Source organism: Lissotriton helveticus, chromosome 6 (genome assembly GCF_964261635.1).
Source record: "Lissotriton helveticus chromosome 6, aLisHel1.1, whole genome shotgun sequence".
Taxonomy (NCBI): Eukaryota; Metazoa; Chordata; class Amphibia; order Caudata; family Salamandridae; genus Lissotriton; species Lissotriton helveticus.
This window is the reverse complement of record NC_136067.1, coordinates 191,399,668-191,412,502: the sequence shown is the minus strand read 5'-3', so window position 1 is coordinate 191,412,502 and position 12,835 is coordinate 191,399,668. Positions and strand designations below refer to the sequence as shown.

At 49.3% G+C, this 12,835-nt stretch overlaps 1 protein-coding gene across 2 annotated transcripts in view; it reads left to right on the top strand.

Moving 5' to 3' along the window:
• Positions 1-12,835, top strand: part of TFAP2B (transcription factor AP-2 beta) — a 107,433-nt gene that overhangs the window by 10,299 nt on the left and 84,299 nt on the right. For both annotated transcript variants that reach the window (XM_078647592.1, XM_078647593.1), the window contains exon 3: positions 8,800-8,857. In XM_078647592.1, coding sequence (XP_078503718.1) covers positions 8,800-8,857 — 58 coding nt within the window. The remainder of the gene's footprint in view (positions 1-8,799; positions 8,858-12,835) is intronic.

Genomic DNA, 12,835 nt, shown 5'->3' with positions numbered 1-12,835 from the left:
GTAAAATTGCGTTTATAAGAGCGCTTAGTACTCCCCGACGATGGACATTTAGAAAATAAACGATAATCTGTAAGTAGTACATTAGTTAACAAAACAAAAAATAAACGGCTGGGTACGAACATTGCGCCCAGAATACCCCGTGCTTTAAAGGGTCTCTCTGCCCGGGGTGTTTTTTAAACATTACAGGGGCCGCCTTCCTGGACTCCAGAAGTTTGCAAATGAAAGTCGCACCATGATGTCCATTGCAGGCTTCCGTCCTCAGTCCGTCCGTCCGTCAGTGAAGTGCTGGGCCCTGGACACGGTCCGTCCTCAGAACATTTGTTTAACACTGCTAAACTGGTCAATACCTACCAAATGTGAGAATATATTATGTTTAGCAGGTAAACATATTGTTCCTCGTTATACGCCCATTGAAAATACGGGGAAAACGAATGAAATGAGCAGGCCCCCTCTTTATTAATGTACATGTTACTAAATCTGTTCTTATTGCTGTAATACGGAGAAAAGCTAGGATACAATATTGTTTTCAACTATTCCACACATAATAAAAGTCTAAAGGCGCCTAATCTTGTATCACACCAGATTCACTTGAAAAAACAAAAACAAGCACTTAATGGATATTTAAGTTCGATATTATTTAAGTTCGATATTATTTAAGTTCGATATTATTTAAGATCGATATTTAGGGAGAGTTCAACTCACCGCACTTAATAATTACAAAAGTAATTATCAACTGTGTAGAGTGCAAAACAACACCGTACAACTCAGTACACAAGAATAAATGCACACGCGTTTGTAAAACTGAACACTCGTTTACGTGAACGTGTGCTCGCTAAACTGTAAAAAATGTATTAATTTCCGTCTTTCCGATTTAGAAACACTGCTAATGTGTAGGCCGTTTTAAAAGTTTTTAAAGGAACCATTAGACGAGTCCCCAGTTCGCTGTACTGAAAGGCCTTCGAAATAAATTAATTTACTCGTCATCTCACCCCGTATGGGAACCCCGGTACATGTCTGCACGCCCCCTGTTGGCCAGGTGTGGTAAGGGCAGGTGGGGGAGCAGTGCTGCCGGAAGAGGCGTGGCGTCACGCAGTTTACGTGCAAACATCCCTCCAGGGAGTAATTGCGCTAAAGTTATTAGTGTTTGTAAATAGCTCTGGGCGCTAACCTCTGGCTGCGCCCTGGCTTCCTCGATTCATACACTCACACAGGAAAATGACACCATGTAGATATGCATACGAAAAAAAAACCCACAGCAACGTCACTTGATTTAATTACATTGTATATCTGGTGGGAAACAATACTTAGTGCGACGCGTCAAAATATGGACGTGTTGAACATATGTAAAAACTAGTAGCACCCGAGAAAAAAAGCATAAACACACAGAAAATACATACGCAGATATTCCGAGTTATATGTTTTGAATGATTTACTTGATTTGTAGAGCGTTAAGTATGTCACCTAAGCCGCTTCTCGGCACTATTTTTTTCTTTTTTTTTACGGGGACAGGGAGAGGTAGGCTGCTTCTCTTCTTCTTCGACAAGGGAAAAACAAATAGCATATTAGTCTCATCATATCGTCATGTATGGTGTATACCATGCTGCTTCATCGTGTGTACAAGGTATAAATTAAAATGTTTTCATAGAACTTGAGCCCGACGAGTTAGACGCCCGCGCTCTCTGATTCGGGAGACCGTTTTTCCGCTGTAAATTGACTGTAACTTGCAATATGTGTGGTAGTAAGGGTTACTGAAGTTCGGCCAAATTGTGGTCACAAAGTGGAATTTGACCTTTGCACTATTGCAATAAAAGTGTGAATGTGCGTTTATTAGTGAAAATACTCCAATGCCATGTTTCATTATTTCTGGATCATTTCCCCTGGCAGTGCATATTGGAAGGAGAGAGAGGCATAGACAGAGTGTGAGAGATTGTGAGAGAGAGAGTGTGTGAGAGAGTCTGTGAGAGAGTCGGAGTGTTGTGTCTATATTTATTGCATTACTATAGGAAGAATAAAACTACTTTCCAAGCCTGTTCCGCCTTGCAGCATGGAGTGACAGCTTGACTAGCACCGAGCAGTCCCTGCACGAGACATTTTGGGTGCCCCCCCCACCAGTGCCCCCCGCAGAGCTCTGACTCCGCCCCCTCACCCCGGGCTGTCGTCATCTCTAGCTCCCGAAGACGCCCCTCCCCCACCCCTCTCTGTGTCGTCTGTACCTGCAGAAGTCTAGTAATTAAAAGTGTGAGTTGTCCCCTCACTCCCGCCGTCGCAGTCCTAATTAAATGTTTATGACGCTCTCTGTGACTATTAAGGCGCACACGCTGCGTGGATCTGCTGCGCGCGGGCCCAGCAGGCGGCGGTGATTAGAAAGGAAATCAGAGCCCTCTCCTCATTAACTACAACAACGAAACCAGGCTGCCGCTGGAGCGTGGGCCCGCCACCGACCCACCGACAGCCGCGGTCGGTAGTGGGAGTACCTGCCGGGCGGTGATGTGGGGAGGGGGGTAGTAATCTATGGATTACGGAGGTTTACAGGTAAGTAAACATATAAATAAATAAAACACATTTCTTTGCGCGCACTGCATCGCATTTGGGTATGCAGTGCACGCAACGAAATTCGTTTTATTCATTTATATGTTTACTTACCTGTAAACCTCTGTAACCCATAGATTACTACCTCCCACCCTGCCCCTACCCCTCCCCACGTCACCACCCGGCAGGTACTCCAACTACCGACCGTGGCTGCCAACCGACCTAGGAGGGGCGTGTGGGAGGGAGGGGGACCCCGCCACTGACCGTCCAACCGACTGGGGGAGGGGAGGGATGGGGAGCCGTCACCAACTGACCGAGCCGGGGAGGGGGGCAGAGAGCATGGGCAGCACCGCGGACCTACCAGGAGGGGGGCAGGGAGCGTGGGCCCCACCACTGACTAACCGACCTACCGTGGGAGGGGTGGGATGGAGGATGGGCCCCACTGCCGACCTACCGGGAGGGGGGAGCGTGGGTTCCCCCACTGACCGACCTACCAGGGAGGGGCAGGGAGCGTGGGCTCCACCACCGACCGATCTTTTGGGCTTGGGGAGGGGTGGAAGGGAGGGGGCCCCGCCCCGACCGACCGACCGGAAGGGTACAGGGAGGGGGGTTCCACCAAAGACCTATTGGTGGGGGGCAGGGACGGGCGCTCCACCACCGACCTACCGGACCGGAGGAGGGTGGGCTCCGCCAACCCACCGGGCCGGGGGATGGATGGGGGTGGGCTCCACCACCGACCGACCAACCGGGGAGACAGGGCGCGTGAGCCCTGCCACCAACCTACCAGGCTGGGGGAGGGATGGACGGGGTTGTGGGCTCCTTCACTGACCTACCGGGCCAGGGAGCATGGTCTCTGCCACCAATCTAGCAGGCCGAAGGGGGGTAGCAGAGAGGGGAGGGCTCCGCCACTGACCTACCGGGCAGGAGGAGGATGGAGAGGAGGGAAGACCAGAGAATGTAGCCTTCACCACTGACCTACCCAGCCAGACGGGAGGGGGGAGGGCCAGGCCAGGGCTCCCTCACCTATCTACTGACCCCGAGCAGAGTAGGGTGGAGAGGAGGTATGGCCATGGAGAGTGGGATCTGGGACCTACCTACCCTGGTCAGAGGAGGGTGGAGAGGAAGAGGGGAGTCAGGGAGCGTGGGTGCCGTCACTGGCCTCTGTGGCCTGAGGAGGGCGGAGAGAGGAGAGAAGTGTGAAGGGGCCATAGAGGGGACGGTGTGGGCTGTGATCAGAGCAGCTAAGGCAGGTGAGGAGACCGGACAGGACCAACGGGGCAGTGGCTGTAGGAGAGGACAGGAGAGAGGAGCAGCCGGGGGAGGTGAAGGCAGGGGCGGGGGTAATGGGGCAGGTACTCACAGGCATGGGCCGCTCCTTCACTCTGGCGGAAGAGAGTTGCCCTACTGCTGTTAAGAAGTGAGAAACATAAAATGACAATAACTTAGAATGCATTGCCTTTCGCTATTCGCAGTATCCAAGATTCCTGGACTTTCATGAAAAAGCTAAAAACCTTCTTGTTTTAAACCCTGATCTATGATCTTTTCAGGTTTCGCTCCGGAACACTCTCTGGAGTAGCCGAGCGCGCTACAAACGCATATAACTTAACAGTTATTGGCATTTTATGTTTCGTGCCCTGCTGCTTTGCGGCGGGTGGGTGGGTGGGGTTGATCTGCTCTCTGAGCAGGGCAGGGGAGGAGTGGTTTTCCCACTCCTAAAGTGCGCAATGACTGTTATTCGTCCCTCTTGGCCTGCCCAAAAGAGTCATGCGTACCTCCTTGTTCTCCATGAAGGCTGCAGTACAGCCTGCATGGAGAACAAGCTCACCCTTCCAGCCCCTGGCTCAGCGCCGTGTCATAGGGAGGGAGCCTGGGTGCCTGCTTCCTGTTCCTGTCAGAGGCAGGAGCAGAGAAGACGCAGGATCTGGCCTCAAGGTACTTTTTTTTTTCCCCCCGAGTCCCCCCAAATTCTATGCCTGCCCTGCCACCCGCGAGCCATGCCGGCCATGACTGCTCACAGGTACCGAATTCCTGCATGCCCCTGATTTGGAAGGGAGAGTCCCTGCTCTTCTCTGGTCGTAGGCTACTTTTAATGGGAGAGTTGTTGCACTTCTCAGTAGGAATAGGGTAATTTTAATGGGGGAGTCCATGCACTTCTCAGTGGGCAAAGAGTACTCTTAATTGGGGAGTACCTGCACACAGGTACTCTGGCCAGTGAGTACCTACACTTCTATAAATCCCTTTCACCAATCCATGGGGTCTGCCAGGAAGATGAGGCAGTGGTGGGGAACAGAAGCAGGTCACCAGCCCTGGTGTGTGGAGAGGGGCAGGGGCTGAGGGCAGGGGCAGGGGCTGAGGGCAGGGACAGGGAGAGGTTTGGGCAGACTGAGGGAAGGAGAGATTTTGTGCCGGTGGGGCAAGGACAGGTGGGCAAAGGGCAGGTTAGGAATGGTTCAGGCAGAGGAAAGGAAGGAGACAGGTGCAGGGGGGCAATGAGGGCAGTAGAGGGGCAGGGTTGAGGGTGGCAGAAGTTGCTGAAGGGGGATGAGTGTGGAGGAGTAGGCATGGAAGAGACGGGGTAGTTGGTCGCTGTAAAAAGTCCACCAGCAGGATGCACCGATCCCACCCGTTTGCCTCCGACCTGCAGCCAGGTGAAGACACATTCACACGCGCCCTCTCAGACTTACCAACACAAACCTGGGTGAGAGTGACCCCGTGCACTCTCAGACCTGCCAACAAAAACCTGGGTGAGAGTGACCCCGTGCACTCTCAGACCTGCCAACAAAAACCTGGGTGAGAGTGACCCCGTGCACTCTCAGACCTGCCAACAAAAACCTGGGTGAGAGTGACCATGTGCACTCTCAGACTTGCCAACACAAACCTGGGTGAGAGTCGTCCCTCGCCCCCTCAGACACTGCCAACACAAAGCTGGGTGAGAGTGACCCACGCCCTCTCAGACCCTGTCAACAGAAGCCTGGGTGAGAGTGGCCCACACCCTCTCAGACCCTGCCAACAGAAGATTGGGTGAAAATTACCCTGCAACCTTTCAGACACTGCCAACACAAACCTGGGTGAGAGTGATCCCGTGCCCTCTCAGACCAGCCAACACAAACCTCCTCGATGAGCGTGACCCCAGCAGCAGGCTTCAGATGGGAAAAGGTGTGTTTATGTGAGGAAAAAAGAGGCAAGAAAAACAGGCACACCACACCACTCAGGTGAAACTTTTACTTCACCAGAGAGTGAGAGAGTGTGGCATGAAGCTTTGTATAAAACCTTCTTCTCAAACAGGTGGCGTAGTAATATTATTATTATTATTACTAGTAGCAGCAGTACTTGTGGTAGTGGTAGTAGTAGCAGTAGTAGTACTTGCAAAAAGTGGTAGTACTACTTGTAGTAGTAGTAGCAGCAGTAGTAGATCTTGTATAATAGTGGCAGTAACAGTAGTTGTACTTGTAATAGTAGTGGAGATAGTAGTATCAGTAATAGTAGTACCTGTAGAAGTAGTACTTGTTCCAGTAGCAGTACCAGCATTAGTACTTGTGTAGGTGTGGTTGTACAAGTAATAGCTGTAATGGTGGTAGGATAACACCAGTAATAGTAGTTTGTGTAGTATTTGTACTACTACTACTACTTAGTAGCTTCAGTATTAGTACTAGTGGTGGAAGTAGTACTATTTGTAGTAGGCATAGTGGTAGTAGTAGTACTTGCAGTAGTGGTAGTAGTACTACTTGTAGTAGTGGTAGGAATACTATTTATCATAGTGGTAGTAGTCCCAGGATACTGGCTTCCGGTCCAGGGAAGACATGGCTTGACAGTTTGGGCTGGACTGTTCCCATGATGCACAGGGTCAAGACTGATTTGCCTATAGCTGAGTCTAAACTGGGGTGGCGAAGTGAGCTAAAGAACGATGATGGATTCAACCCAGATCTGTGGCTGGGGGCGAGTGTCTGAAAAGTTTCAGCGCTCCGTCCATCATCTCCTTGTGTTTGCTTTGTTCGCCCTAAATTGGCAGGGTATGCCTAGATGTGGGTCCCTGGCTCACTTTGCCACTGGATTCAAGCTAGCCTGGCTGATTAAGGCTGTTACCCTGAACAGTCCCAGGATTTTTGTTTCCGGTCCAGGGAAGACCTGGCTTGGCAGTTTGGGCTGGACTGTTCCCATGAGGCACAGGGTCAAGTCTGATTTGCATATGGCTGGGTCTGAAATGGGGTGGTGAAGTGAGCTAAAGAAGGATGATGGATTCAACCCAGATCTGTGACTGGGGGTGAGTGTCTGCGCTCCGTCCATCATCTCTGTGTGTTTGTAGTGGTAGTAGTAGCACTTGTAGTGGTAGTAGTACAACTCCTAGTAGCAGTGGTAGTAGCAGCAGTGGTAGTAGTTGTTGTTAGACCTATGCTGAAACGCTAAGTAGACAGTTACAGCTGATCCTGTGAGTGGGTGTGCTCTTGCGCAGGTGTGGCTGGACTTCATGGCCCACCACACCCACTCGTTAGCAAACTCTTTGTGGTTTCAGGCCATTAATACATCGATGGGCATATTAACAAACTCAACTCATCCTAATAGTTTAACCCCTCCCACGCTTGTGACGGAACTGCTCCGTCATGCCCCTCGGGTGGGCTGTGCTGGTGACGGAGCGGTTCCGTCGCGGCCCGCTCGCCGCTCCTGCGCGGCGCTGATTTTGCACCTGCGCGGCACGTTCTATTGAGCGGGCGGGGCCATGACAGTACCGCTCCATCACAAGCACAGCCCACCCGAGGGGCGTGACGGAGCGGTTCCTTCACAAGCGTCAGGGCGCCGCGCGGCCCCCCCGCCCCTTAGCGCAGCGGCAGAATTGCCGCCGCAGCGAAAGGGTTAACAAGAAGGCAACACACAGCGCTGTAAAATACAATATTGACATAAATAAATGAGCTAATCAGGCCTTAGGTGCAACGGGAGGAACACCAAATTATTTCAGGACAAGTTCATTATATACAGTCCTTTAAATGGGCCGGTGCTGTCCGGTACTCAGTACCAGCACTTCTTTATTTTAATAAAAAGGAGGGTAGCTCCTCTTTTCAGCTCTGCTATAATACACTTAAAGGGAGAGTACCAGCCCTTATCAGTAGCAAACAGGGACTGCAAACAGCGAATAGCAGCACGTCTGTATTTCCATTTAAAGCCCTGATTATAAATATAATTATACATATGCCATCCATTGGTTCCAATAGAAACGGTTTGGAAATGTTCAGCCGGCGCTTTCACTCATTAAGCTGGGTGAGTGAATTGGAAATGCCGCCATATTACTGATTTCTCACCTCCCCGATGCGTTCCTTCATAATCCCCACGTGTAGCATGAAGGCCTCGTCAACACTCAGGGTAGGCATGGAATGACGTCACGCATCTCATTTCCGGTCTCGCGCACAGGCTCAACAGGGCCGCCATTTTACTCCGCTTGCCCTAAATCTAAATTAAAGGTGCATTGGGTCGTTGGTAATATTTATACACAATTCAGTGTGTCGATGTTCGTTGTCGTGTAATTCATACATCAAGAACGACTTGTAAACTCACAGGATGATGCCGCCATTGTAGACGCGTTGCCATGGGAAATATCCGAAGCTAAGCAATAGAAATTGTTCTGAATAAATTCATTTGCACCACTTTTTTTTTCTTTATTGAACGGTGATTTTTTTTGATTTTTCATATTCTATATTATAAAGTCTTTTCCCCACGGTAATTCTGTAGACTAGAAATGCGACACGGGCACTCTGGCTCAGTAGACACCATTTTTAAGTGGTCTTCAGGAGAGTCCACTAGGGAGTTATATCTCTCTGATGGGATGTATCTTGGTATACAATATGACCTTATTATCCCCGGAAGTGACGAAAGGGTGCATTTCACAGCGCGCCTCTGTCGCAAAAACAGCCCATCATATAATTAAATGTGGCGCAATAAATGAACGCTTAAGTTTCCAATAGCTCTCACATATAGTTTTTAATCATCCGATAAATCGATTTATTGCATAGAGTGCGCGCGATTCCACTGATTATAGTGACAGTCTGTATCACACATTTCACCCACCTTATTTTTATTAGCGGGACAAGCAATTTGGTGGAATTTCATTTGGCCGCTGTGAATAATAAACGCTCCCCCGTGGAGTTAATATAAATGGAAATAACCCGCTCTGGGCCTGGCGGTGGGGGTGGGGAGGGGCATGATTTATACACACCACATTACACCGGGAGGGGCCCTATCGTGGGGCGGCCAGTAATCTCTGCTGTTTTCTTTCATTCACAGTCCGTGGACGAGCTCAACAACGGAATGAATTTATTGGACCAGTCCGTCATCAAGAAAGGTATGAATTCGATTACTCAGGTGTGCATTTAATGATGAGTGTTAGCATATGCATTTGTATAGGTGCAGCGAGCCGTGTCTCCTCCTGTGCGCGTGCATGCTAACAACATATATAGCGCCACGTATCCACCTTTGCCTCTTCTAAGCGCGTGCAAAAACCAATTGTCAATGTTAACCAAAGTGGAGTACTCATTGAACCAACCCCGGCAGGATGAAGGGCTGAGTTTGCTTTGTTGGGATTATGATTCATAATTTACAGAGCCACACAGATTCAGCTCACTGAGCCATCCCTCCGGCGCAAATTTCCACGCACATAAACAAATGATTGTGTATCCATGATTGTGCGCTTGAGAGTGTATGCATAAACATTATGACACGCTATGCACCGACATCATACAGGCCAATAAATATATGTATTCATACGTTCGTCCAATGGAGGGGACTGGAGGGATTGAGTGACAGTCTGGAGTGAGAGTCTGGAGTGACAATCCCTCCTCCTTGAATGACCGGTTTCTCGGCCCATCATTGGGTATGCCTGCGAGAGCGTCGAGTGATTGATTGCAGCGCGTGTGGTGGGTCCGAGACGGACAGACAGACAGCCACGGTGGCACATAGGTGCCTAACGGCCCCCTGTGTCAGCGGGCGCCCGGCAGGCCTCCACATAACGCCCAAACAAGCCAGGCGAGCTAAAGTAGAGGTGAACAAAATGATCCTGAGAGGCATAACGTTTTAAACGGACCGTCCAGTAATAAATGCAAAAATAAACAATTAATTAAAAATAAATTAAAAAACAACCAGTTACCTTTCAAAATATCATACCACAAACGTGAATATTTCCCAAGTGTTTGGCGAAATCTGTAACGGATGTGAGACTCAATGTAGTATCAATGAATCGATGGAGCTTTAAGGACAGCGCTCCAGGCACAATAATAACCCGCCGGGTGTGTGGGTGATGAAGGGCTTCAGTGACCCCTAAAGGGCCGACTCAGCCCCTTACTCAGTCCTGGAGGAGCAGCCAGTAAGGTTGGGCGGACTCTTGTACGTACCGTGACGTCATTCACTGGATATGGCTCCTGACACTGATTGCCCCGTGTCTGACGGGGTAAAGGTGAGTCTTGACCTCCATTGTGATGTCATTCACTGTCCCTGTTAGTTCACCCACCCCCTTTGTTTCGCTGTACCTGATTGGGTCTTCTTTACATCAATTGCTACGTCACTCACTGGAGTTCCTTCATTGTTATCATTTTCCTCCGCTGCGATACTTGCTTGGGTCATCCTGGTTGTGACGTCACTGACCGGATCGCCCATGTCTCCTCCTTCCCAGCCGCGGCCCGTGGAGGGAGATAGGGTGGGGCAGGAAGGCGGGGCGGGGGAGGGGCAGAGTGGGGAGTGCTAAAAACGGGAATATGGATAATTGGAGGTAAGTAAACAATTTAATAAATAAAACGAATTTCGTAGCGGGCCTTGCATCGCAAAATACAAGGCAGTGCAGCTACGAAATTCGTTTTATTAATTTAATTGTTTACTTACCTCCAATTATCCATATTTAGGTTTTTAGCACCCCCCACCCCACCTGCCCCAGCCCGCCCCGCCTTTCTGCCCCACCAGTGGGCCGTGGCTGCTCTTTCCTCCCTTTTTCTTCTAGAGGTACTGTTGACTCTTCTTCACCCTTTACCATGACGTCATTGGCTCAGTGTCCCTTTCGCCATTCACCCACGACAGCGACGTCAGACGGTCACACGTTTTGTGAGCGGATATATGTGGTAGGGTTCAGTTCAGTTCAGTTCTTTATTTGATTGGTTCTAGTGAATTGCACAACCTTTGAGCACGCTTATCAAAGTGGGCGACAAAGCGCGTGTCCGTGGTGTCTGTCGCTGCAGAGACGTGGGTGTGTCTGTTGTGTATGTCATCAAGGCTCGTGCCCTCCAGGCTTTACATCTCGCCCTGGTTCCTTGCACTGAGGCCAGCCCGACACTTGTAAAGATTGTGCCGTGTAATTGTGATAGTCTGATGTAGGTCAATGTGATCGAGTGAAATGACCACCTGTCCGGTGCTTCGGGTCAAAACCTTGAGCGGCTGTTTGTGACGCTCCACGCGCGTGTGCTACTATACGAAAGGAATGTACCACACAACTCCGCTCCCCCACAAGAAGTTGTTTTTACCATTGCTTGTTTTGACGTCCGTGGCTGCAATGGAGGGCCATGGTTCACATCTCACACTTCCACCCAACTCGTGGCGAGGAGGGTGCCACTACTCGAGGGTCACCTGTGTGTGCAACATTCTTTGTAGTGCTGCACCTGCCCGTCACAGCGCTTCCTCTAGTGACCCGCCATCTTTTTTTTTTTTTTTTTTTATCTTGTATGTCACTTCTCTGCTCAGAGAGGTTCACTGAGAGTGGAAGGTCAGTGCTCACTTATATAAAAAGACACTGGCGTCCGTGGCCAGTTCCACAAAACACAATGTGGCCCTGCTTCCTGAAAACTACCATATACGACCCTGAAAGGGGGGAAGACACACGGTGGCCCACAAACGGTTGCCCTGAGAAGAGTGCGGGGGCGTGGCGCCCTTCATGCGCGACGCGCCAATATATTTATTTATTTATTTATTTATTTTCCAATAAGGAGGGGTATATTTTATTTTCTGAGTGAAAGTTGTGATAGCACTGCACGACAAAAGACAGGTAATGCATTTTCTGAAGCCAAGTGTCATTTTATTACAAAAGGCAATATTTGAAGTGGGGAAAGCCTGGGCCTTCGGTATTTTCTTTATAAGCAAAAGCTGCGCAGGTTGTAACTAAACACCTTTTTTTTCTTCTTGTGAATTTGTTTGAAATGGATGTCCTGTTGTGCCAGATTTTAAGTGTTTTTCCATAAATGCGTTTAAAATGGTCGCATCTAGGTTTGCTTTTAAAAGAGTATGAGGATACAGAAACTCCTTTAACCTCTTTTCTATAGCCACACACGTGTAAATATTTTAGCAACTGTCTGACTTACGTTTTTATTGCTGCATGTCCATCATTATAATGAATTTTATTAATCAAACAAGTATTCACAGTTAGTAGGTCTCTGTTTAAAATAAACAAAAGTAATGTAGTGTTCTGCCTCTGCAAGGTTGCAAATTGAAGACACATCCCTGCTCACGGGTGCAGTCCCAGTTGGGCAGTTACAAATGGTGTTTTGTTGATCGAGTAACTGGCATACGAGTTTTGGGAGATAGCGCTGCGGAGAAAATCCCGGTTCATCCTGGACTTGGCAGCGAGTTCATTGGCGCTTTATTTAACTTGCCATTCCACACCAGGGCTGGCCCAGGACAGCCGGGCGGTGTCTGTTGTGCTTGTGATTGTCGCCATTGGCAATAGAACTAAAAGCAGCGCTGCGAGGCAGCTGAAACGCTGCACGCATCAGCGGAAATAAAATAAATACCTAAATACACACGTTATCGGCTTACCCCGCTTTCCCCTTGTAGTACACAATGCCGATCACTTTGGCACAAAATATCACATTAAAATGTTTATTTCCAATCTTGCTCGTTGTCTCTCGTTTTGCATTCCCCGTTGGGAGGTATACGAGGCGCTCTAGCATCGCCAAATAGCGTCTGGTCCATTTCGCCTCAGGGTAACAAAATGCTGCGACCTCATTACCTCAATTACAAAACGTGCACAAATGCCATAAATATATGTAGTGTCGATTGTCGCGTGTGCATCATATGTGTATTATTTGCAATGCTGCCTAACAATTGAAACAAAGTGAGCCTTGCGCCTCCGTGATTTTGAGATTGCACTGCACCCAGCATCTTCCGCCTCTCACCGTGGACTCAGGAATTTATTTGACACAAACATTGCAGAGGGTCTTGGTGCTACATCGACAGTAGAGAGGTACTTGCCGTGACCAAAAATCCCGCCCATGGCACTATTATCAAACGAGCTGAATATTACAGCGCCTCGAGCGAGGGACACCCGTGAGCGCTGCATAAGTACCGG